We start from the raw sequence: 25,243 nt of genomic DNA on the forward strand, positions 1-25,243 counted from the left end.
TTTACAACACTGGCCAATTTATCAGCTCCCGTAGTACGTGGCTTATATAACAGTGCGATGGGCTGGGCAAAAGCCTCCAGGACTATATTGTCAGCTAAAATGTCCTGTTCGGTGTGCACTTAGCATGAGCGAGGATCTGCTGCCACCCGGGCAGCCAGAGCACCAGCTGGCACCTCCCCACCCGGCTCAACCGCTCCGCAGGGGACGCCAACGCAACGTGCATGGGGTTTCCAGCCCTTGCAAGTGCATCTCAGCGCCATTTGCTCTCCTATACTCTTTCGTGTGTGTGTAATGCACAACTAAGGCCCCTTGTTGCTTCTCTGGACTCTTACCTCTTCCGAGTTTGCGGTTATCCATGACCTGATGAGGATGGGCTGTGAGTGGGCTTAAGTCATATTCAGAAGAGCAAAAGAAGGTGGGGAGTAGGTGAGGGACACGGTGCCTACATGATATGATTAAGGGTGGATGTGAAAAGGTGTTGGGATTGAAAGGTACTGGGAGGCAGGTTATGCAACTCTAGGCCTCACTTCAAATTCTCCCTTCTCTGTATCTCACAAAGTAAACTGAGCGCTGTGGAGCAGCCTCTGATATGTAACCAGGACAATACCAATGCGCAAAAGCTACTCTGAGTGGTTCCTGCCTCCTGACTTTTTCTGCTACTGCTCCCTCTCAACCCCAAAAATCAATCCCAAAACTCCCAAACAGAAACACTAGATTAACTCACGTGTTCAAGGAAACACGGTCCAATTTCACTGAGATGGGGGTCCTCGTTGTTGTACTGTTTCTCCAAGTCCCGGACAAAACCCATCTGAAATCTGTAGATATCTTCGATGTTACCAAAGATGATTTTCAGCTGTTCATCACTGAACATATCCCTCCTCTTCCGGCACTGCTTTAAGTAACCCTGTAAGGAGTAAAAAAGAACAATCCATAAAACAACCCAAATGTACACTGAGGCTGCTCCCAGATTATTCCTGAGGAAGGAGCAAGTAAAAACAAAATCAGAAAACGGCTCTGGAAACAAAATCCACTTGTTATGACATGCCGGTCTCTGTCAACTCCTGCCTATGAGTAAGCATGTGATATGCAAAACACACCTCAAAATGCTACAAGGCCTTTTTTTGGTAGACAATATCTCATTTGCAACCGTTGTTCCCACCGCAGCCTGCAGCAGACCCACAGCGCTGCTCTTGCCAAGGACACGCCAGACACGGCCCGGGCCTCCCAGCCTGCGCCAGGAGGTGCTGGGGACAGCGTGTGTCCCCTGTGCGTTGGGAGGACAGCGCTGCGTTCTGCCTCAGTGTCCTTCAGCATTTTGCATGAACCACTTTTGCAAAGGAAAGGCTCCCCAGAGACCTCAACCAGCACGGGCTGAAATGGCTCTGTCCCTACCTGCGCCGCAGAGAACTGCAAAATTCGGCTGATAGCTCCGAAGGTGTGTTACAGTCTCAAATGCCTCTTCCTTCCAAAATCACTGCCTTGCAATACCCAATATCCTGGGTAGCTCCTGCAAACACTGCTGTTTCATGTCCTCTTCAGTGGCATCACAGAGAAAGCTGCGAGGGGGCTGTTGGATCATTTGCCTGCTCTGATTTTCCTTTTAGCAATGGTAATCAGGACAAGAAAGGGGATGATCATGCTGAGAAACACACTGTTCCTGTGTGATTGCATGCCCTTGGTCTAGGAAGAAGGTCTGGAGGGTGTGTAACTAGGAAGTTGTGTCAGCACCAAGTGAAATGTTGAAGGAAAACAATCTTTACGGTTTATCCCCCCAATTATTCACCCTTCTGAGTCTGAGACAAAAGTGGGAGGGCTGTTGTCCCACAAGTGTCACAGTGGGGAACCCCACAGGTGACACAGGAGGTTGTGGCTTGTCTGAGCAAGAGAGCCACAGCAGGAGCAGCCCGAGCCACCGATCAATGCCATCTAGAGGAAAGCAGCATTATTTTAATTGTGTTTTCTATACCTTCCATTCCATTAGCGCAAATATGCTATTCCAAACAGTGTAAAACAAGAGAGAATTTTTCTACTGTTTTCCCAACTATCACCTTTCATTGCTTTTCTTCCATTTTTAAGTGGGATCAGAGGAAAAGGTGTTGTACCCTTGTCTGTACAAACATCAGGCTCCCCTACTGAGTTTACAGATAATAAAGTCAAATGGAGAGGGGAAGAACTAGAATGCAGAGAGCTGCAAATTCACAGAACGAATCCACAGTAGACTCGGTAACAATTCAGATCTCTTGGTCCAGTGCAATAATTAAAAGATTTTTCTTGCTTATTCTTCATCTGCCCACGATACCCATTGGTCCTGAGCCTGAGCTCAGCTGGACACCACACCACAAATCGTAGGCAAACACTGCTCTGAAGACCTCTTGAACCTAAAAAAATGGAGTAGATCAATACCTGGGCAAAAAGCATAACACCCCAGGTTCTGTCTGCCCCCCTGTCTTCCTGCCTCATCCATGAGCTGCCATCCTGGATTCAGCTGCGGCATGAGGACTTTTCCAAACACGTTTGCCTGACGCACATGCGGTCCAGGGGAGTGGGTGACACATGGAGGCTCTGGATGCCTGGGATGCATTTCTAGTTCTGCCACCAACCTGTGTGACACTGAGCAAATCACTTCATCCCTGCTGGTGCTTCCAGTATAAGTTGGGGAATGACCTGTTAGAGAGCAGTGTAGGGGAAAGTTATGTCCTGGGGGACAGCAGGGTGACCATGAGCCAGCACTGGGCCCTTGTGGCCAGGAAGGCCAATGGTACCTGGGGTGGATGAGAAGGGGGTGGTCAGTAGGTCAGAGAGGTTCTCCTGCCCCTCTGCTCTGCCCTGGGGAGACCACACCTGGAATGTTGTGTCCAGCTGTGGCCCCTCAGTTCCAGCAGGACAGGGAACTGCTGGAGAGAGTCCAGCGCAGCCACCAAGATGCTGAAGGGAGTGGAGCATCTCCCGTGTGAGGAAAGGCTGAGGGAGCTGGGGCTCTGGAGCTGGACAAGAGGAGACTGAGGGGGGACTCATTCATGAGGATCAAGATGGAAAGGGGGAGTGTCAGGAGGATGGAGCCAGGCTCTTCTGGTGACAACCAATGGTAAAACACAGGGTAGTGGGTGCAAACTGGAACACAGGAGGTTCCACTTAAATTTGAGAAGAAACCTGTTGGGGGTGAGGGTGGCAGAGCCTGGCCCAGGCTGCCCAGGGAGGTTGTGGAGTCTCCTTCTGTGCAGACATTCCAACCCGCCTGGACACCTTCCTGTGTAACCTCATCTGGGTGTTCCTGCTCCATGGGGGGATTGCACTGGATGAGCTTTCTAGGTCCCTTCCCACCCCCGACATTATGGGATTCAGTGATTCCCCTGTCTGGATGATTTAGACTAAAAACTTTGCAAGGCCAGATATCAGAAGCTGCGCTGGCCTGGTCTAGACTGCTGCCTCTTGACCGAAAAGAAATAACATGGGGGTCATAATGAGATGACTTTGCCTGCCTTGATTATGTAGGAAGAGAAAAAAATGCCAACAGCTCCAGTGGAATGGCTATATTTGGGAACTCTAGATGCTTAGTCACACAGACGAACTGCCAGCTGGTGACACACAGCTGCTGGTTCACAATGCGAACCATTGGAACGCTATAATAAACTGTCCTTCAGCCTTGCCATGTGGTTCCTGGGAGAGAGAACTTCAACCAGATGAATGATAAACGCAACTTTGGCCAACCTGGCAAAGAACCAACCTCTGTGATGTCCAGCTTAGCTAGAGCGATGTTATTACCCTGACTTTGCTGGGTTTTTTCAGCTTGGAAGCTTGGGCTATGGAATACCTCCTGCATTTACTAGATCTAGGTCTCTCTTCTTCCAGGAGCTCCTTGATGACTCATTTCCCTGGGTTTCCCTCTCTCGTTTTTCAAGGCCAGGAGGAATGGGAGCAGGCTGGTTCCCACCGTGCAGGGCAAATAAAAATTCAGACTATCAAGGAATAATGCACAATATCTTTCCATGCTGCTTTTCATGTTTACCTGTTTCATAACAGCTTTAAAAATAAAAGAAAAGAAAAAAGACATGCACCTGAGCCCCGCCAGCCGTCCGTGCCAGGCCCTTTGCCTGCAAGCCGGGCTCCCCTCTCACACACCGCTCCCTGCATCAGTCACCCATGATTTCTGCAAACAGCTTTCAGCCCTGGCGTTGCTATTGCCTGCAACTCCTGTCTTGAATATTCCCCGTCCTCCCTGTGCTGCTTCATCACTTTGCCTGAGCCACGTGTTCCAGAGAAGCTGAAGCAGCACATTTCTGTACGGGCACCTATAAAACCACGGGGAAAAGAAACCGCGCGGAGTTCCCAAGCCTTATCCTCTAACCAGCTTGTGTGTTTAAACGGCTGGTTTCCAGCATAAGCCAGCAAATGGAAAACTGAAGATTTATACATAATATGCAGCCGGAGCCAGCTAGAAGGCTGCTGCCTAGATTTTTTCCACTAAATTTACTTCCGTTACATAAAACAATGTCATCTTCCTTCTGCTCATCCCGTCAGGTTTGCTCAGAGAAGGGATAGCTGACTGATGAGCAGATGCTGGAGAGTGCTTTGCTCAATGAATACCTAAAAATAGCTGTCAGACTGTCTCTCTTTAAAGTACTTTTCCATGTAGTCCCTGAAGTATAGGCCAAAGTTGGCAAGTATTTGCAGGAGGTTGAGTGCTAAGTTTTCTCCATCCCAGAGAGGGTTTGGAAACAGTCAGAAAAGATGTCCAGTCCATCCATCCTTCTTGTCCAGCTGAGAGCAAGGTGATGGAGTGAGGAGACACTGGCCACCGCAGGCTGCAGCTTCAAAGGCAGTTGCGATGATATGCCAGTTTCTTTGGGGGAGACGTTGTCCTGCAGCCCATCCCTCACTTTGGACCAGCACCACGTGAGCTACCCAAACACTGTTGTCTAGAGCAGCTCCGGGGAGCCTCGTGCTGATATGCCCATACCAAGGAAAAGCGCAAGAACAAAGTTGAGACTATTTTGAGTTGAAAAGGCAAACCAGAGCCACATCTGGTCCCAGGCAGTCAGGACTCTAAAGCACTTATTCAAACACCAGTTTACAGCAAGTACCAAATGCCAGGCACTGCGATAGCACTGGGGCCCACTAAAGTAGAAAATGAGCTCCTGCAGGAACACAAGTCTGTTCCTCAAAAGGCAAAGAAGCAGCCAGCCCCAAAACAGAGAAACAAAGTGTGCACAAGCAGGCTGTGAAAGACAGCTGCAAGTTGCACACTGGGGAATACATGTATGTATTCTATACATCCCCACTGATCCAAAGAGCTTTCTGCAGAGCCATCCTCCAGTCTGGTATGAACACATGAGGAACTGGTCATACAATGGGGCCAGGAGGTCCACAGATGCGGTCCTCTGAGGGAGCACCACATTCTGCTAAGAAAGTTTTATGCTGTTTTTCTCTGAGGCAGCATGAAAAAAGTGGCTTTTTTCTCTGTCTCAGGAATGAATCGGGCTAAAGCCACACGGACCACGTGAAACCTTGTCCCATCAGCTCTGCACAACAGACTAACCTTGACGCACTAAGATGCAGTGAGGATGCTTTGTACGCGGCACTCAGAGCGGTCCTGGCACCAAAACAAAGCTTAGGTGTAATCCAGTCCACTTCATTAAAAAATAAATTCAAATGAGCAAAACTCAGCACTGGAAGTTGGCTGGCCTTTCTAACCTCCCACCCCCAAATTACTCATAATACGGAGGTTTCCTTTGATCTCCCAATTGCCTCACTGTTCCCATCCGAGCTCTGTCACTTCTTCCTCTAACACCTCCTTAAATTTAGCCTTGTCTTCCTAATCCATTCACTGGTCCAAACCCTTCCCGTTTCCCAAAGCACAGCATTCTGCTCTTCGCGGCTCTCCTGCATCTCTTTGTTCCACCTGTCCTCCCCACCACGCGCTTCAGCCCAAACCGCTGTCCTGAGCGAGCACCTCGGCTGCTCTGCTCCTGTCACCAGTGCCACACTAGGGACAGACCCTGCGCCCTCCTGCGACCCCCCAGGATCAAACCCCAGGCGCAGGGGATGTTTTTTTGAACCTGGAGATGGCAATGCACATATGTGGTATTGAGGGTGGTAGAATACTGGCCCGGCTTGGCCAGAGAGGTGGTGGATGAGCCATCCCTGGAGACATCCCAGGCCAGGCTGGACGGGGCTCTGAGCAACCTGAGCTGGTGAAGATGTCCCTGCTCATGGATGAGCTTTGAGGGTCCTTTCAACCCAGACTATCCTATGGTTCTACGATTTACAGGACAGTGAGTGAGCGGCACTGCCTGCCAGTAAGGCTGGCTATTGCTACCCATTATTAAAATCTAGTTTTTAGTAGCTTATCATTTTTCTAAGCTTTAACCGCTAAGCCTGAAATTCCTATTGCTGGATATTTCCTTAAGGCTGAATTATTGTTTCTTTCTTTCTTTTCCCCTTGGTGATATTCTAGAATAACGATCCATCCACTCCTGATCATGCAGTCCAGGGAAAACTCCACATTTTACCCCTAATAAAAATCTTCACGAAACTGTTTGACCAAGCAGCCATCAGTCCTTCCTAGCCTATGAATTCCCCTCCAAGCAGCTGTTCACACAGGTCTTGGCTTGGGCAGGTGATTTCATTCTGGTGCTGTCTGGCTTGTGGGCTCCGGACTCGGCAGGACTGCTGCCATGGGCATTATGAATAATAACATAGGTTATAATAATATAGTAGCAGGTAGCGGAAATACACCCTGAAGCAGAAAAGAGAAATTGGAGGGCTCTTAATCACCCAGCAGGGGCTACGGTCCTCTGATAACAACCACACATCTTAAGCTGCCTCACTGGTATTAGGATTTATTATTCATTATAGCTTAGCAACTGGAGTATAACTACAGACTGCAAAACCCAGTACTAAACCAGGCTCAAACCTGGCCACCCAGCTAGAGCTCCTCTTTCATGCCCTCCAATACATCATATCGCTGCCGTTTGTCCTGACACCTTAAAATAAAGAGCAAAGGGAAGAGGGGAATTTGCCACTGTCAACAGCACTTCTGCATCTCATCACTGGTCATCTGGTGTCTGTTTGTTCTTCAGCACCGATAACACTCCGTCCAGATCCATCCAGCGGTGCAGGGGGGAGCTCAAGCCGGCCCGCGTCTCTCCATCTCCAGCCCTGCTCCTTTTATTCACAGACACAGTCCTGTCGTGCTGTGCCGAAACGCCTGGGATGACTGCGCTGTCCCCGAGCCTTCCCGAGGCAAACGGACCGCTCCAGTTAAACCGAGCACAACGAGGGTCTCTCCAGCAAGGGACAGCCCGTCATTCTGCAGATGAGAATACCCGTTTCAGTCCTGCTCCTCCTTTAAGAGAAGCAGCTGAATCATTTCCTGGTGCTCTACCTGGGTTTATCCCCTCAATACCATTTTGCATCACGCAGAGCAAGGCGAGAGCCTGAAAGATCCTTTTCATATCTGGGACGTAACATTAAGTTCTATAAATCAGTGTTACCCCAGAGATGTCACTGAAGCTGTACCTATCTGTACCTCCTGAGAATCACATTCAGCAAAAGCGTGGTGATGTGGCCGGGAAATGCAAGTAAAGGGTCATTTCAATTTTCAACAGAAAAGTGCAAATGCAGGAAAAAGAAACAATATGTGGAAAAGTGCCCACAGTTCTCCCCTTCTTAGATGTAAAGACCTTGGACTAAAATAGCACAGCGAGATTAAGCTCATTTGTTTCCAAATCGAAATCCCAAGACTCTTCCATATTTCAAAAAGCGCCATAGATGCTTTTTGGATGGCTTCTTTGCTTTGTCAATAGAAAAGTACCAAGTATGAAGGGAGGAAGACATTTTTCTAAGCAGAATTCACAAGGGGCTTCAGCACATTGACTCTGCAAAGACTGGGCACAGGCTTGTTAAACCGTAAACACTCAGAGGGATGAGTTGAAAGCCAGGGACATTGATTTTAGTGCTAAAAACTTCTGCCTCAGCGATAAGCATCTGCCCAGGCTGTCCTGCAGCCCTCTCAGGCACAGCCGTGTGTTCTCCTTCCCAAACACCCAGCACCGCTTGCACCCCACTTCGGGCTTAGCTTGTGGCACTAATTCTGTATGCTGCAAGACATTAAGGGGTTGTTGAGATTAACTGTAACATACTGAAGTAGCAAGCTGTGGATGCGGGGGGTCAGTCACCAGAGTTCATTGGTTTGCTTGGTCCCTTACACTGGATAAATGTAACATACTTCATTTCCCATGATGAAAACATTTTGCTCTCAGTCTCACTGTAAGAAAAGGTAAATGGGGAGCATCCTGAGGCAGGGGAAATTGGGAACCCAATGTGAAAGACACAGATGAAATGGGTAACTGATTGGTTTAATTACAATCTAATTTCCTCAATCACAAATTCAAAAGTAGATGGCATTGGATTTTAATTAAGAGGACTGCTTGAAGGATCTCAACCTCATCATTTTTTAGTCAAAGAGGTATGGAAAAAAGGTCAAAAAATTGTACTTCAAGTTAATGCAAACCAAAGGTAATTATCAGATCCAGCAGAAAATTCTCGGAAGTATCAATACTTATTGACAGATGCTGCTCCTCCATTAAACACTCTCCTCAAACACACTGCATCTTTCTCCCCCATCGCCCAAGGACAAACCCCGTCCCCAGCTCTCAACAGCCCAGCCCACGTCCTGCGGCAGCACCCGAGCGTTGCGACCCCACGTACCTCGCAAATGTCCTTGAGGTGCTTGATGTAGTGGCGCTCCGTGCTCATGATTTCATTGATGACATTGGCTCTCATCTGGTCTCGGTTCTGGACGGTCCTGCCGAGACACAGGCAGTCGGCGTTTGGATCCAAATGGCCATTCTGCACGTCGCTGGTTCCCTCCTCCACTCCATCTTCTTGGTTCACCCATAGCTGCGAGAAGAGGGAAGAGCAACAGGCTTATTCATAAAAGCCTCAGGAAGCTAAAGAGTGAAACAGGCTGGTTCTTGGGTCGCACGACTCTGGGAGATACTGGATCAACTCCCTCCTTAGAGCAGCATGGTGTCCGCAACAGCCCACGTCCATTTTTATACTGGTGCAACCAGCCCCAAACAGTTCCCAAACACTGCCAAGTTCATCTTGTAAGCAAAGTATTGACAGTGATCATGTGAAAGGTAACTGGATGCTGCCAAGATGTATGTACGCAAAACAGACTAACCCAAAGAAATCTGCAGTCACTAGTGTAAAGCAGGGCTTGTCCGGCTCCCGCACGCCATCACTGGGGTCTGTCCCAACAGGGAGAAACCTCACGGAGGAGGGAGAAGCCCTTGACAGGTGACTGATTTAATAAGGTCAAGAAATGGCTAGTTCAGAATTCTGAATGGATGTGAACATCAGCCCAGGCTGACTGGGTTGTGGCACTGAGTTTTCTGGGAACTTCCCAGAGCAGGGTTTGTGAGTGAGCATTGATTTTCATTTCACAGCAGCTTTCCTCATCATTTCACATGAAGAACCTTTCTCGCTCAGGCAAATGCCCTAACTCAGCATCCTGAGATCGTGATCCCTGAACTGCACGGAGCTCAGACCAGCTGAATAAATCTCCTAAACCTGGGGGGGCTGAGGGCAGGTTTGGACAGGGTGTCCAGCACACCCCTGGGCACTGAATAAACTGGAACAAATCGCAAAAAGCAATGAAAAACCATCACAGCACACAGAATTTTCTTTCCATCATCGAATAAAAAACGAACATTTAACTTGTAAACTAAAAGAAAATGTTGCCCTCCAGTCTCTGTGGCTGTGAACAAGACTCTGCTCTGAACACTGCATGTGTATCAAGTGTCTCCTTTTGTTACCTTTTCCCCCCAAATAAAACCCACTTTAAATAACTCTGATCAATTAGAATTGGGCTCAACAAAGCTATGAACAAACATTAAATAAAGCTCAAACCAGACAGCAATACTGCTATCTTCCACAGATCACCAACGTTGTTATATAAATGAAGCTAATCCCCAAATACTGGAGACTTTCAAACCTCCCTGTAAACACTGGAACTGTCAACACAAACAGAGCAGCATATGGAAAACAAGCTGCATCATTAACCTCACCTTTCAGTCTTACTTTCAGTGTTAATAGTTTTTAATACTTCTCCATTATTCAGCTTAAATTTGGTTTTAAACAGATTGTCAAGGGCTGTGTTCCTGTAAATTACTAGCATAAAAAACCTAAACCTGCCCGTGCTCCTTCCCTGCTTTCCTAACCAATATCGTGTTTTGCTAAAACACTTCTTACCGCTCCCACGTTTTGTCATCCTACAGTGACTTATAAAGGCTAAGAAGCCGAGATGTTCTACGAAAACCCGCCTCTTCTCTAGAAAAATGTTGATGATGCTGCAAACTTTGGGGATGAGAACCTCAAGGCAATAAAAAGCTGGAGTTTTCACCCTGCTCATGAGCGTGCCTTTGTCCGGGAGCCATCAGGGCCATGCCATCTCCTACCTGTCCCCACCCTGCACTGCCAATGTGGGACCTTCTTGTGCACACTGGGAGACCAGGGGGACGTGCTGAAGCCTGTCAGGAGCAATTAACCCTTCCTGCCACATCAGCACTGCTCCCGTTGCATGAAGGAGCCATCCCTGAGACCACACCTGGAATATTGTGTCCAGTTGTGGCCCCTCAGTTCCAGCAGGACAGGGAACTGCTGGAGAGAGTCCAGCGCAGCCACCAAGATGCTGAAGGGAGTGGAGCATCTCCCGTGTGAGGAAAGGCTGAGGGAGCTGGGGCTCTGGAGCTGGACAAGAGGACACTGAGGGGGGACTCATTGCTGGGGATCAATATGGAAAGGGGGAGTGTCAGGAGGATGGAGCCAGGCTCTTCTGGGTGACAACCAGTGACAGGACAAGGGGCAGTGGGTGCAAACTGGAACACAAAACGTTCCACTTATATATGAGAAGAAACTTGTTCCTGGTGAGGGTGGCAGAGCCTGGCCCAGGCTGCCCAGGGAGGTTGTGGAGTCTCCTTCTGTGCAGACATTCCAACCCGCCTGGACACCTTCCTGTGTAACCTCATCTGGGTGTTCCTGCTCCATGGGGGGATTGCACTGGATGAGCTTTCCAGGTCCCTTCGACCCCTGACATTCTGGGATTCTGTGATCCCCCAAGTCCAAAGGCTTCATACCTTGCCCCAGGACAACACAGCCAAGAGTCAATTTAATGTCTTGCGTGACAGAGCAGAAGTGAGACCCAGCGAATGTGGCTGTCAGCTCCTGTTTCTCATGTCCTGGTGCCCTCCGGTGAAGGGTTGTGTCCCAGCACACGAAACTGTGCAGTCCCATCGTGCCGGCAGCACCCGGGCTGGCTCGGCTGGTCCCAAGCGTGTCTGGTCCTGAGGGCGAGCAGCCCTGGGGCTGCAGAAGGGCATTTCGGTGACCCAGACTGGTGCTGTGATGGTGGTTTGCACCCAGGGAAACCCCATGGAGATGCAGCATGTCTGGGAGAAGCTCCACATGCAGGACTAATGTCAGTATTAAACCCTGTTGGCTGAAGTTTAAAATAACTTCCCATCCTACCTTCCTGCTACTGTGAAAAGGTGTTTCGCAGCTCTCACAAACCCAACTGGAACAGCTTGTTACCAAGTTTCATGACACTCCTGCCAGTTTGGCAACAGAGGGTATTTTTAAAGCTCTACCTCCTGGAGTCAAGTCATTGTGAGAAGAATTTCAATTTTCATTTAAAAAATAAAGCAGGAAAGATCTAATCATAATAGTAGTGGGGAAAAGCATGAAAGCATGAAGCCTAAAGGCTTTGAAACTCTAAGGCAAACAGCAAGCTTGCGAACTTTCATGATTTCTGAAAGCCTCGGAATCTGGTGTGCGTTCTGCGCGCCGCGGGAGCACTCCCTGCGCCCACATCTGGGAATCTCAGGAGCCCCGCGTTTTTCCTTAATGAAATTTTTGCTCCTTTCTGCTAGAATTGATGTTCCCGAAAGGAAAAAGATACAGTTCTAGTCCAGATTACTTGTTCTTTAGATTAAAAACAAATGCAAAACCATTATCGGTAACAGAGGAAGCCAAACGTGCATCCCACCCTGTGCCCTCCAGCCTCACCTGCTGAACGGATTAATCCCACTGTGCTGTTCAAACACTCCTGCTTTTTGTCTTAAGCTCTAAAGTTCTCAATAATTCAAGCAAGGATCGTTCTTCCAAGGGATCATTTGAAGTTTGGACCGTGACTCACAAAAGCTGAGGTACATTGGCAGCTCTGCTGTTGACCTTGGGCCAACCACTTGCACTGGTGGAGGCTTTCCCCAGGATAATCTACCTTACCGATGACATTTCGCATTGATACTTTTGAGGTTGACAGACCTTATGTTGAAGCAGAGGGCTTAGAAAAGCTCATGCACACTTTGAAATGTGGATTTAAATGCATCGCTGTGGGCTCACCACACTCTTGTACTCATCCATGAGCAAGAATTTGGCTGCATGGACCTTTGGGCTGATGCGGTGTGGCTGGTCTTGCACGTCCAGCTCTCCAGTCCTCTTGTGGCTGTGCTGAGAAGCAGCTGGGCTGCGCTGGGCCAAGGGAACGCTGCACCAAAAGTGTTAATTGTGTCCTCTGACCCAGCACCAGCCCCCCAAGCCAGATCCTATCTGCTTCACTGACCTGCTCGCTCCAACTGCACCAGCAGCGCGCTGCAGGCGACAGTCAGGTAGGAGAGCAAAACTGGGGGTGACACTGTGTTTTCCCCCTAACTTAATGAATGTCACATTTAGTTGATTTAGACAATGCCACAAAGCTTCCTGTTTTAGCCCAGTTCGCAGTCACCTGTAAGTACAGTGTTCGCTATGTTTTAGACACATGTGACTCTCCCCAAAACACTCTCCTGCCTGGAATGCTTGACCTCCATCGCTGCACGTAAGAGCTGAGATATCACTAATGGAAAAAGGGCTCTCTCTTCCCCAGCTTTTCCAACGTACACTGGAAACAAATGCACAGATGCACCTTTCTTTTTTAATAAAAGAAACTTCAAAACTCTAGTTTTCTGCCTGTTTCACCTGGTTTTCCCTGCTCAGGATGGGTGGCTGCCACCCCCGTGAAGCTCCTGCAGAGCTGGGACCTCAGTTCCGCGGCAGCTTTGGGATACCAGCCTGAATTACTGAACCCGATGCCACTTTTGTTTTTTAAGAATAAATAATAACAGCTGCCCAGCAATCATCAACAACCCTACAATAATAAATCAGCCTTCAATGGCTTTTCAAACACCTCTGCAATGCAAAAAAGCAAGGGGGCTGAAATAATATGGCACTGTGTGGGTCTCCCCCACGCCATCGCAAAGGTCCAGCGTGCTGAACAATGAAGTGTGCCCTGAGAACCACTTCAAATGCTTTGTATTAAGGATTAATTAGAAGAAACCAAGAAAAACTACAGAGAGAAAAAAATCAAGTTGCATAACGCTAGTGCTAAGTGGTGTTTCATACTGAAAGGCCACCCTACGTGTGGAGAAGAACAGGCTTATCATGAGGCTCACAGTCCTACTTCAAAATTCAACCCTAATTAGGAAGTCATGACCAGCTCCTGCGTAACACCATCATTTGCTGAGGCAGATAAAAGTGAAATAGTCAAATAAAAGAGCCCCTTTTGCCTAAGGATCCAGTTCTGGGAGCCAGAGAGAGCAGATCATTTAATTGTGCTAGTTAATATTATATGTGATTTATATAAAATCTGTAGAAATGTGGTGTATCAATTTGCAGCTATACCCAAATGGCGCCATTCCAACATTAGCCGACCTGTAATTATTATATATTTAGGCTGCTGAATGCATACACTGTATATAGAGGACATTTTACTTGAATAGGCACTGAGGGCTGATAGTCTCATAATAATCAGAAAGCGTGATAAAACAAACATTTTACCAGCCATCTGGATTATTAATCTCCTTCCACTGGATATTCACAAGGACAGAACTGGCAGATATTGTGTCACCCTGGATTCTAGCTCACAATTAAATAACGTGGCAGATTAACGAGACAGGCAGATCCTTCCAGAAAACTGAACCTCTGTTCACCAGTGACTTTATAACAAAACCCCTGCTCCGGGTTTGTCCCCTCTCCCTTCTCCTTAAGCTGCTGGTGACCTCCTGCCATGCCCTTGTTTTCAGCAACACGTGCTGTATTACATGCATGCTCTGTTGGACTCTACGCTGGATTAAAAAGACCACTTGCTTATTTGCAATAAAGTAGGGCTCACGGTGCAGAGCTTTGCATAAGTGAAACAACATCAGTGTCTGCGTGTCACTCCAGCGATGGGGCACAGCCTCTCTCTGCCCTCGGGAGGAGGCACAGCCTGCCCTGGGCTCTCCCAATGCCCAGGAGCAGATGTTTCTCCCTTCCTGCCTTTGGAGAGGAGGTGAGGACCTGGCAAGAGGCACAGGGATGCTGTCTGTTCGTTCCCTTACCACTGTTATCTCCCACAGCCTGAATTTTTCTCTCCGTAATGTGGCTCCAGCCTCACCATCCTTCACTTCTCCTCCGGTTCACAGGCTCTTCAATACCTTCTCTTTCCTTATTGAAACCCCCTGTCTTCAGCAAACCCACTTCCAGCTCTTCCTTCCCCTCTAAAACTCTCCATTCCCAGCTTGGCAAGTTCCCTTTACTCAAGGTGAGAAATACCCTTCACTCATTTCTGGAAAAGGAGAAAACAGCATACTCTATAGGGACAGCCTCAGACTCTGTAGGCATGAAAGGTGAACAAAAACATCTCCAAAGAACTTGCACTGTGCTTCCTCCCTCTGCTTCCCGCAGCCTGAATGCACTGACTCCATGGGCTGAGCTCCTCCGTGGAGCAGAAGTTGCATGGCCACTGCAATAAAGTGGACGTGCTACATTATATGCCTTATATACATTATATATATATGTATATATATACACACACATTATATATGTTAAATACTGAGAGTTAGGGCTCAGCCATCCCCACTTCCTAAAACTCAAAAACCCCGAGGAATGCACCGCATCATTCAGGGGAAGGTTGGCAGAGGAGAGGGCTGCACAGATTTGCGCCTGGTTTGCCTGATTCAAAGAACGGCAATTCAAAGCACCACTGCGTTTGCAGCCGCAAGCCAGCCTGTGCGGGGAAGGGCCCGAGTGCTGCCATTTGAACCTTTGGGGAGCTGAGCGATGCTGAGCTGAGTGGCACGAGTTGGCACATTAACGGCAGCTGCAATTAGCACAGGCAGCCTTTAGTTGCTAAAACGCTGCTTGACTTAAAAAAAACTAACAACCCACAATTTGTCTGCAGCGCATCCTGTCGCTGTGAAGCGCTGCTCGCGCTGTGTGCGATACCTCTACCAGAAGCTGTTTTTATGCAGGATTTGCCACGGGAGAATAAAATCTCCTTTACAAGGCACCGACTGCAGCAGGCACTGCAGCACATATCGCGTTGTTTGTCCAACAGGTGACTGCTACTTCAGCGCCATCCGCTTTGCCCTGGCAAATCTCACCTCGATGCCGCTGCGATTGGCGCTGCGCAAATGCAGATGCCCCGGCTGCGGAGGGTGGAGGCGCAGGTGAGCGACTCGCTGTTGTATCCAGATCCCTGCACGTACAATGAGCTTTTAAATGGGAATTAAAAAGCAGGCGGGGCAGCAGGAGGTGGCTGGGTCTACGTCTGCGCCACAGAGCACAGTCACAATCCCTACCAATGAAAGTTAAACCCACCTACTCAATAAAGCGCATGAGTTGCTAGGCACTAAGACAGGACTCAGGCTTAGAGTCTCCTATTAAACAGTGTCTTAAAAGCTTACACCGATTTATGTGGCACTTCTCCTTTTGCAGCAGAAAATAAAGTGGGTCAAAGGCAGCTTTTCAGCAGGAAGATGAATCTAAAATTACAACACTTGGGGAAATCTAGGCAGTGATGAGAGAGAACAAGGAGCGCTGCTGCACGGATCCACCCCTGCGTTTTCTCCTACGTAAGCGCTACAGACCACAAAGAATTTATACACCATCTCTGCTCAAAGCTCCAGAGGACCATTACCCTTCATTTCTGTACAACAACTCAACAGTTGTAATAAAAACTCTTCCTCAACCCCAGATTTGCTCTTTAGCTTAGTTTAGTAAATACAAGGAAGGGTCACTGCTGTTGAGGTGGGAAGAAATGTATTCTGTGAACTCAGTCTAACTCTTGGTATCCAAAGAGATTCAGGATTGCTTTATAACAAAATAAATCCCGTTCTCTGCCCAGGACAGGCACATTCTGCTGTGTCTCTATGGAAAGATTTCACAGCACTAAACATCCATAAGCTTTCATTTTTTTTTACTTCTTCAGACCTCTGAAAGCTGACCAGACATTCAAAGACACTGTGCAGCTCATCAGAAAGTTGACGGTTGCACCCTGTGGTTGTCCAGCACGGTTAGATAACATGGGCTAAAATACAAAATAGATACCTCCGTCTATCCTAAACTCATTATTCAGCCTTAAACCTAATTCTGCAGTTCTCATCTGCCTCTCTAATGACTTAGAGGTTTTCATAACTTTCTCCCTGAGGGCAGTAGCTTCCTGCAGGAAACCCTTCACCATTGCTTACTAGCTCCACAGTTTACTTCTCCCATGTTATGCTTTTTCTCTTCCCCAAAAAGCAGCTCATTATCACCCAGTTTCTCCTTGAAAGCTTGTGCTCCCAAAACTCTGTGGCTTTCCTCTCTCCCTCTTTCTTCTAGACACGTCTCCAGCTACTAAGAGGATAACTGCAGGTGTTCACGGAGACAACAATTCCTGTACGTGCAAGCAATTCAAGCGCAGTTTTTGTTTGCAATGCTGACAACTATGTATGTAAAAGAGGCCGAGGGAATGAGCAGGTTACTGTTTTCCTCTGCACTTGCAAATGTGGATTTTTCCTGCGATGAGATGTTGTGAGTACCAAGTGCTTTGCCAAAGATTTTCATATGATCTGGCTGGAGAGCAAGAAGTGGCAGACGTCTCATTGCAAACTAGGTTTCCAGCCCAGTTTTGTCCTCAGGAGTGATCCACATGACTTCTAGAGGAATCTGACTTTGCAGCGATCTTCTGCTGCACCCCCTCTTAGTATCTACAAGACACATGCAGTCTAAAATATCCTGAAATTAATCCTATTTGGTTTTATATCTGTCTGGGCTGGCCTGTCATCCCTTACTTCAACTGCTTTTCATCCTCTGCTACGCAACATGTTGTTGTTCCCTCTTCTTGCATAAGAGAAATAACAACCATAAAGGACAGCAATTCTTTTGCAAGTAAAACAAGAACCACCCAGGCTAAATCAGGCAGTTTTCTGGCATTGTCTTAAAAAAGCAAGGCTCAAAGTACAACAGAGAAAAAAACCCCAGCCTCCTCATTATGAAAGAGTGATCAGCTGAATGAGAAATACAAGGAAAAAACGGAAAGAAGAGCAAAGTGAAAAGCGTTGGGGTTAAAGGGTCCTTGACAGGGCCCTGAAGGAGCGCAAACCCGCCGCAACGGTCGGGCGAGCACAAGAGGGGTTAGAGGCACCTTCTCTAAAGGTCCCAAAGGCCTTGCAGGCATCTGGTTCAACATAGCAAGAAAGACAGAGAGTGAAGGGCTGGTGGGGAGTGTGCAAGAATACAACTGAAGAGGCAGGCAGGACGGCCAGCGAGGGGGCCGCATGGAGACAGCAGCTCTGGCTTGTGAACCCCACTGGCCAATGTTGCCAAATACTTTCAATTTTTAAATATTAATCACCATCCACGGCAGCAAAACCATGCAGTTTTCCCTGTTGGGAGTGCATCATTTGGTCCCCGGGCGGGTGTTTGGTCCCAGCCTGTGCTGAACAAGTGCCTCACAGATGAAATGGCTGATCCGGCCTCTTGCGGAGCGGATGGAAGGATTGATTTTGGTGGAAAAATGTCAAGCTGTGGGGTTGGGACAATACAAGGAATGGCCAAGAAACATGCCTGGTAAGGACATCCCGATTCTAAGCACCAAGGTTTGTTCCAGGATGTTGTTCAGATATTTGTGTATAACAGTCTGAGATTCATTGATTCACCTCCTTTGTCTTTCCCAGCTTCCAAATTAATCCTCCCAGCCTTTGCAAAGTGTAGGGAGAGGTGGAAAGTTCAGCCAAGTTGAATGATCCACGGTTTTGGACCTTAGAGTAAATAGGCTCGTTCGTTTAGTTGTTTGGTGTTATCTCCACTGGCTGCAGGGTCAGACTCACTGTGCCCTATTCAACAAAATACTAAACACTACTTGTTATTCTGGGCCAGAATAACAGCATAAGCTTTTTCATGAGGCAGCCCAGGCTCCAGTTGCAGTCACTGATCTCTTGCTCTTAGTGCTGCCCAGACCTAGGAGAGACACAAGACCTGCGTTGTGTGTCCCATAGGGGACAAAATTGTGCACTGGGGAGGCAGAAGCGAGCGAAGGTCTGGGTTCCCTTTTTGGTGGTCATTGTGCATCATTAGGAAACACCATGTTATACGTTTTCACCCAGTTTTCCTAATCCATATGGCTATTTCCCAGATGTAATCAAACAGGGCTGCTGATGATGCAGGGCTGCTCAAAAGAGGGCAAGACAGGCAGAGAACCAAAGGTGGCATCTCCCTAGGACGCAGCACGGCCTGCGGTGTGCGGTCCAGACAGAACAGTCTTCCCGTGGCTGCACGGAGCTTGTCAAATTGCCTGCGAGGCTCAGAGGAAGGTGTTATCTTTCATATAATTTTACCAGGCAAAATAAACCTCAGTTTTTTGAACCATATCCCCTAAGCTTCTAAAGGAATTAAATCTGTGATCCCACCTATGGAACGCTGCACAGCAGGGAGAGGAGAAGGAAGCGAGCAAGGTCAAAGCAAATGGTCTTGGCTCCCCAAAGAAGGCTTGAAAGCGCCCAAATAATGTGACAGGAGCCGATGACAGCAAAAAGGGCTGCTTCTTGTCCTTTAGCTTTCATAAAAAGTGCTGAAATCCTCCTTACTTGTGAAAGGCCAGCTTGCCACGGGAGGTGGCTGGGTACAGCAAAACCTGCTTCAGCAGAAAAACACAGACAAGCAAAATGGTTCCTTGTCCCCTCAAAAAAAATAACCAGAGCTGGTCACAGACTAAATAGCAAAGTGATTTTACATCCAAAACTGCTGGAGTCAAAACACAGCGCTGCTTTTGGAGAGGGGCGGGCTGACACCTCCCTGTGCAACACGCAGACCAGAAAGCTCTTCAAAACGTGGCCGGCGTGAACTTTTAGCCCCCACTAAATCATCTACTCGTAGCTCTGGTTTTCCAAAGAACCGCTTAAGGAGAGAGGCTACAACATGTTGAGACACACAGCAAAGACCACTCTATAGCCCAAGAGCCTGAAAAGCAGAGCCAGTACCTACCGCAGCCTCCCTCAACCCCACGCTCGTGTCTTTTGGAACCTTCTTTGCTCCTCATTTTTCAGACAGAAAACAGACACGCTGGAAATAAGCATCAATGATAACAAACAGTAACCAGTTCAGTTCATGGACCGTTCTGAGCAGCATCAGCAGCGATTCATTGTAGTGGTAAAAAGAAGAAAGTCACTCACCCTCACGAAGCTGGCGGGAAACCATCCTTCTTCATCATCGATCTGACCCCACCACCAGTCCTTGTTGGAAGCATCCAGGACCTTGATAACGTCTCCTGCTTTAAACGCCAACTCCCGGTTGGCCATGGTGACGTGATCCCATACTGCCTCAGCACTTACAATAGAACCACCACTGATCAGCTTTGAAAACAGAAAACCAGCAGTCAATACGAGCTCGGTTCCCCGGCGCAAGCACATGCACAGCAGCAGCACAGAAAGAAGCACTCAGCCAAAGTAAAACAATTCTCCTCCATTCCAATCCGTAACGATTTCACCCTCCCATCATGTCACCCAGTCTGCGACCATCGCCACCGACCGCCGCCTGCTCCCGACCGCGCCGCGCCAGCCAGCACCGCGTATGGGTGCCCAGCACCTGCCCGCTCACCGCCGCGCTGCATCTAAGAGCATGCACATCTAGCAGGGTACATGGCTTTCTGGTACAAGTTGGTTAGTGTGATACATAGCTGGGAGTTCCCAAAAATGGCAAAACCAAGTGATGGTGTCCTGCAAGTTTCAGAGCAAGTTTGCTCAGTTAAAGGATCAGTTTGAGGCTCAGAGGGCTTTCCATGCAAATCCAAGCAAAGCCTGCAAACATATTTAGAAGAACACTTTTTTCCATAGAACTGAGAGATCAGTATTTGTTCCGTGCTGGTGATGTACTGACATCCCTTGCTTTTGAAACCTTGAGGCTACACAGCAGAGAAGAAGGGCGCTGTGGCACCCTGCAGACCTGTTCCAGACCTGGCCTGGAGCACAGCCCGGCCTAACCCTGCTCTGCCCACCTGGACCTGCCGGCGCTGGCTGCCGGGAGCCTGCCCGCCAGAGACCGCACTGAGGCCAGATTTGTGCCCAACAGAACCTACTGATGTGTCTCCACATGGAGCACACGGTTGCCTTAGAGCTGGACCTAACTGATTCTCATTTTCATTGTGAGCCACCTAGTTTTATATATATAAAACTCCCTCTTAATGCTTGCAGAAAGGACCCATCAGAACACTGATAGTTGTGCATCCACAACACAAATCATCCATCTATGCCTGGGACACCCGCTGCTCCTCAGAATGATAGCCATCTATTTTTTAACAGAATAATAAATTGTGTTTATGTTTTGTCCACTGCAGGAATTCTACACTGAACAGTAAGACTGCCCTAGCAAATATAGACTTCACCCATATGCTTATTAGCTTGTCAGAGCCATCCTGAACCTTGTTCATTAATTCTGCTGTCTGAGACGCACTGAATATGCACTTGGGCTCGTCTCCAAATCAGAATTTCAGCTCACAAAGGAAGAGTTCAGTGCTGCAGCCATTACAGACCTTCCACGTGGCAAGACTTTAACAGCCGCAGATAGCCTTTCAATTTAGGCAAGCACTACAAAGCATAAAGACAATAACCCGTCGCAGCTGTTATGTAAGTGCAGAAGCACTGGGAACGGTTAGAGAGCTCTTAACAAGCTCTTTTGTAAGTTTGGCTTACCAAAATGCTTGCTAATAGCTACCTGCACAGTAAGAACCTGCAGTAAACCTCCTAGCGCTGCTGCAGGGCTCTCGCCATAAACATATAAGAGCATTCAAGTCCCTACAGGCGATTCAGTCAACAGATTAAAGGACCTGATTTACCATTTTCCTTGAACTGACTTTCCTTTAAGAAACCTTAGGTGTGTGACAATTATAGTTGGAGTTTCAGCTCTTCCATTATTAGAAACAGTTGTCCATAAAGCAGCAAGATCTAAGAGAGCCTAACTTGGCACTTAGTGCCATTCTCCCTCAAAGCCAAGATGTATCTACTCAGCAGACCTGTAAATTAAACACGGCTTCTCCATATATCACATTGTCTACGCACAAACGTCACAAGATCACCTGGCAGCAGACAGAAAACAAAGCCACGGGTTAATGAGCTCTCACTGAAGAATCACGCAATGGGCATCGTTGATGTGCTGAACTTATCACAGAGGGCATCGCTAGTGTTGGTGTGGATTGATCTCACATTTGGGCTTTTGATCCAGAGCTGCAAGGAGCTGGGCATCAGAGGGACACATCCAAACTGGTGGCAGCTGAAGCCAGGTGGCGCAGGACCCCCAGCTCACCCCAGCTCTGGGCCCTCACTTAGCGTAACGGCAGCTACATCTGGAAATCAACAGTGCCAAAGATTGATTTCTGATCCTAGTGCAACAGCTGAATGCTCAGTGACATGTTTCAGTGCTTCCTCACAACACCTTGCGTCGCCCCAAATCAAGATTGCTCGGTGCTTTCACGACCATGAATCAGTTCAAACCACAAAGAACACCAAGACAGATCTGGAAGGAACGACGACATCACGAATGAGGAAAACCCACTCAATATACTCAAGACCCGCTAAGAGTCATCTCCTCTTCTGCCAGGCCTGAGCTCTTTACCCTCACTAGTGTTTTTTATGGCCGCTGTCCCTCCTCGCCCAGCCTGTGGTTTCCCCGCTTAAGCAAGCTCTGCTCTTTCAGCCCTGGCTTAGCAGACAGCTCTTCCTTCCCCTGAGCATTTCACCGGCCCTTTTTGGCATCTAGATATTTTGCCTGCATCTTTCTTGAACACACACGACCAGAACTGTAAATACTATTCCCAAAGAGACCTTACCAGAGGTTTGTGAAACAGCAGGAAATATTTATTACGGTGTCACAGAAATCTTGCAGTAATACGTAACATCTCCCCCTTATTCCCATGGCTACCTCCTGCCAGGGGCTCATTGTGATCTTGCATTTAGCTTCACTAAATAAATGGAGTATGTTCTCTTCTTCTAAAAAATCAGTTTTCCTGTCAAAAAATAAATCAGGTTGGCCTGACACTCATTCCTTTTGTTAATGCCATTGGGTATTTTAGTCCATTTTTCACCGACGATGAACCAGGAACAGAGCTATTACGCACAAGCCATGCTGCTGCTTTTTCTGCTTCAGCTGCTTGCTGTCACTTCAAACACAGGCGGTTCTGGGCCCGAACAGCCACAGAAACGTCACCGAAACCAAACGTGAGAGGGATTGCGCTTTAGAGCCTCCTAGCCTACTCTGCAAAAAGTGCATTTCTGAGGCCCGGGAACAAAATCCCAGCTCCGATGAGCCCGGCCTGGCCAAGGCGAGGCCTGGCGGGGACCTGCAGAGGGCCAGGAAAGCACCAGCGTGGGCTCGGGATTTTCCTGACGTTAACACAAAGATCTCTTAGATGCTTCCAGTGCCGGGGATGAGGTGAGGTGGCTTTACAAGGTCTTGATACTCAAGGATAAAGGCTGGAAGTTCTTTGCTTTCACTGTTCTAGTGCTACTCTGGAGGCATTCAAGACCTGCCTGGACACCTTCCTGTGTAACCTCATCTGGGTGTTCCTGCTCCATGGGGGGATTGCACTGGATGAGCTTTCCAGGGCCCTTCAACCTTTGACATTCTGGGATTCTGTGTGATTCAGCTGATAGAAGAAAGGCTCCTGTAGCTTTCGCTGGTCCTTTCCCACCCCTGGTCCATCTCGTTCACCCAAGAAATGGATCCACACTCCAAGACATCTGCAAGCAAGCCCTGGCCTCACAAAACACACACACAGTTCAGCCTCTGAAAACAGAATGGCAGCGGGATGGCAGAATTCGAGTTCCAGCCATCGCATGTGCTGGGTCCACTGAGAGAACGTCAGAGCCTCAAATTAAAAGATCCAGTTTAATTTATTTTGCAAGACATCTTGCTGCATCTGTGGAGCCGTCTGCCGCTCTCAGGACAGGGTTACAGAGACAGAACCTGACATCTGCGGCACCAAGAGATGATGAACTAGAGAAAGGTCAGGATAAAATATTATTTTCTGAGATAATTCAACACTTCAGAAGGTTCACGTCTCTTGGTTTCAAATCTGAGCCTTAGCACTGTGGTCACACAGATTCAGCCAAAGACCTTGAGAGGGACTTATCTCCCATAATTTTAAATGTCTACCGCACAGCATCTCAGTGATCTGGACTCCTTTGTTATCAGTGGAGAGAAAGAGACACATCTGGAGTGTGATTCACCTCGGCCACTTCAGTTGTCTACCTTCGAGTGAGGTGAATCATGCCCTAGAAATTACTATTTCTCTGTGTTTAATTAGGTGATGCAGACATTTACATTTCCAAGATCTTATGTTTGCCTCATCTATAATTTGGCCATCGCTAAAAAGGGGTAACAAAGAACTGGACTTAACAATAATTATCACAATAGGGACAGTCAAATATTAAATCACACTCGGCACAATGCATTCTCAGTATGAGAAGGTTGTTGTAAATAAAATTCTGCTCTCCGTGCCCACTGGAAGAATTCAGAAAATCTCAGAATTGTATATTTACAATAGTGAATAGACTTAGATATTTGGGAAGAATCCTACTCATAAGAAGAGGGAGGCAACTAGAAGAAACGCAATAGATGATAATGTACATATGGTTTTGACATACCCTGAACGCTGCTTGTCTTTCAGGCCAAAGTCCTAGTTCCTATTAAAATCAATTACTCTTGTCAGTTGTTCAAACTAAAGAGCCTAAAGAGTAAAGTTCCTCGACGCTTTCACCATGTTACACCAGTGCAGGAGAAATGCCCACGAGCATTTCTTAACAACAGACCTGAGAATAATTTACACTGTTTCCTGGGAGGCTTCAGAAGGCTGCCAGCCACTTGCTGTCTGGGGTGAGGATCAGATAACTCCCGGGATATCTGGGATATCATGGTCACTGTTTGTCATGGGTCCTTCTTCACACCTGGTTGTGGCCAAGGAGAAGTACCAGGCAAGACAGATGAGGAGCCACTTCTGTGTCCCAGCACCACAAAGAAATTGACTTAATGAGGAAAAGAAAAAGGGAATAAAGACAATGCTCCCTCTAACTATACGCACAGCCACCACATTTCTGGAGTGCACGCTAAGAACAAGGACGTGGGGTATTATCACTGCATCACCAGAAGCACAGCAGCCTTTCCAGGGATTTTCACTTCCAAAGTGCTCTGTAAACCTCCAATAACTCAGTCGCAAACCCTCACTCTACAGACACTTATTTAAGATGCTCCTAACACCCGTGTACAACAGGTGAATGCTTTCACAATAGCAAGTAAAGTCAGCGGAAAGGAATTAAATCATTCCTACTTACGGTCCATGTGGATTATTTCTCTTCTAGGCCGGTGTTATTTCCAGGATGGCACATAGCCACTGGAAATACTGAATTACAATAGAGGTGCTGCCAAAATAAAATGACAACAACAATAATAAAGAGTAAAAAAGGGTTTCAGAGGGCTAACGCCTGTGAGCCCAGAGCTCCTGGCCCTGGTGCATCCCGGCGGCGATGCTGAAAGGCTGTACCACCGTGAACACGGCATGGAACATCATTGCAAAACCTCTGCTGAGCTCACCTTGTCCTTCCTGCTGTCGGGAAAGCTCAGAAATGCCCATCTGGCGAACGATCCCGACTGTCTCCTTCTTCCCTTACGCTTTCCCAAGGCCTCAGCCAAAGGGGAAGGATTGGCATTAATCCCACGGGGGCAGCTTCCAATAAAAATAGAAGGAATAACAGGAACAACACCCCATTACACAACAGGGTGAAACCACTCTGCCAAACCCCATGACTTGAGCAAGTCTGGAGCAAATGCATATGGCCCAAAGGAGAGGAGGAGAATGCCACGAAAGACCCTCCTGCAGCAGCAGGTCCCACACGCCTTGTCACTCCCTATCGTGTGG

General features: G+C 47.9%; 1 protein-coding gene across 15 annotated transcripts in view; it reads right to left on the reverse strand.

Annotated features, from left to right (window-relative positions):
- The window catches only part of ARHGEF9 (Cdc42 guanine nucleotide exchange factor 9), a 214,450-nt gene that overhangs the window by 46,751 nt on the left and 142,456 nt on the right, over nucleotides 1-25,243 (reverse strand). For 13 of the 15 annotated variants that reach the window (XR_010475738.1, XM_065078034.1, XM_065078032.1 and 10 more), the window contains 3 exons: nucleotides 19,512-19,691; nucleotides 8,710-8,901; nucleotides 725-904 (listed from right to left, as the gene is read on the reverse strand). Coding sequence is in view for 14 of the 15 variants with exons in the window: in XM_065078034.1 (XP_064934106.1) it covers nucleotides 725-904; nucleotides 8,710-8,901; nucleotides 19,512-19,691 (552 nt within the window). In the remaining variant the exon portion in view is untranslated. The remainder of the gene's footprint in view (nucleotides 1-724; nucleotides 905-8,709; nucleotides 8,902-19,511; nucleotides 19,692-25,243) is intronic. The other 2 variants (XM_065078042.1, XM_021279988.2) reach the window with 1 other exon arrangement.

The sequence above is a fragment of the Columba livia genome, chromosome 12, assembly GCF_036013475.1.
Source record: "Columba livia isolate bColLiv1 breed racing homer chromosome 12, bColLiv1.pat.W.v2, whole genome shotgun sequence".
Lineage (NCBI taxonomy): Eukaryota > Metazoa > Chordata > Aves > Columbiformes > Columbidae > Columba > Columba livia.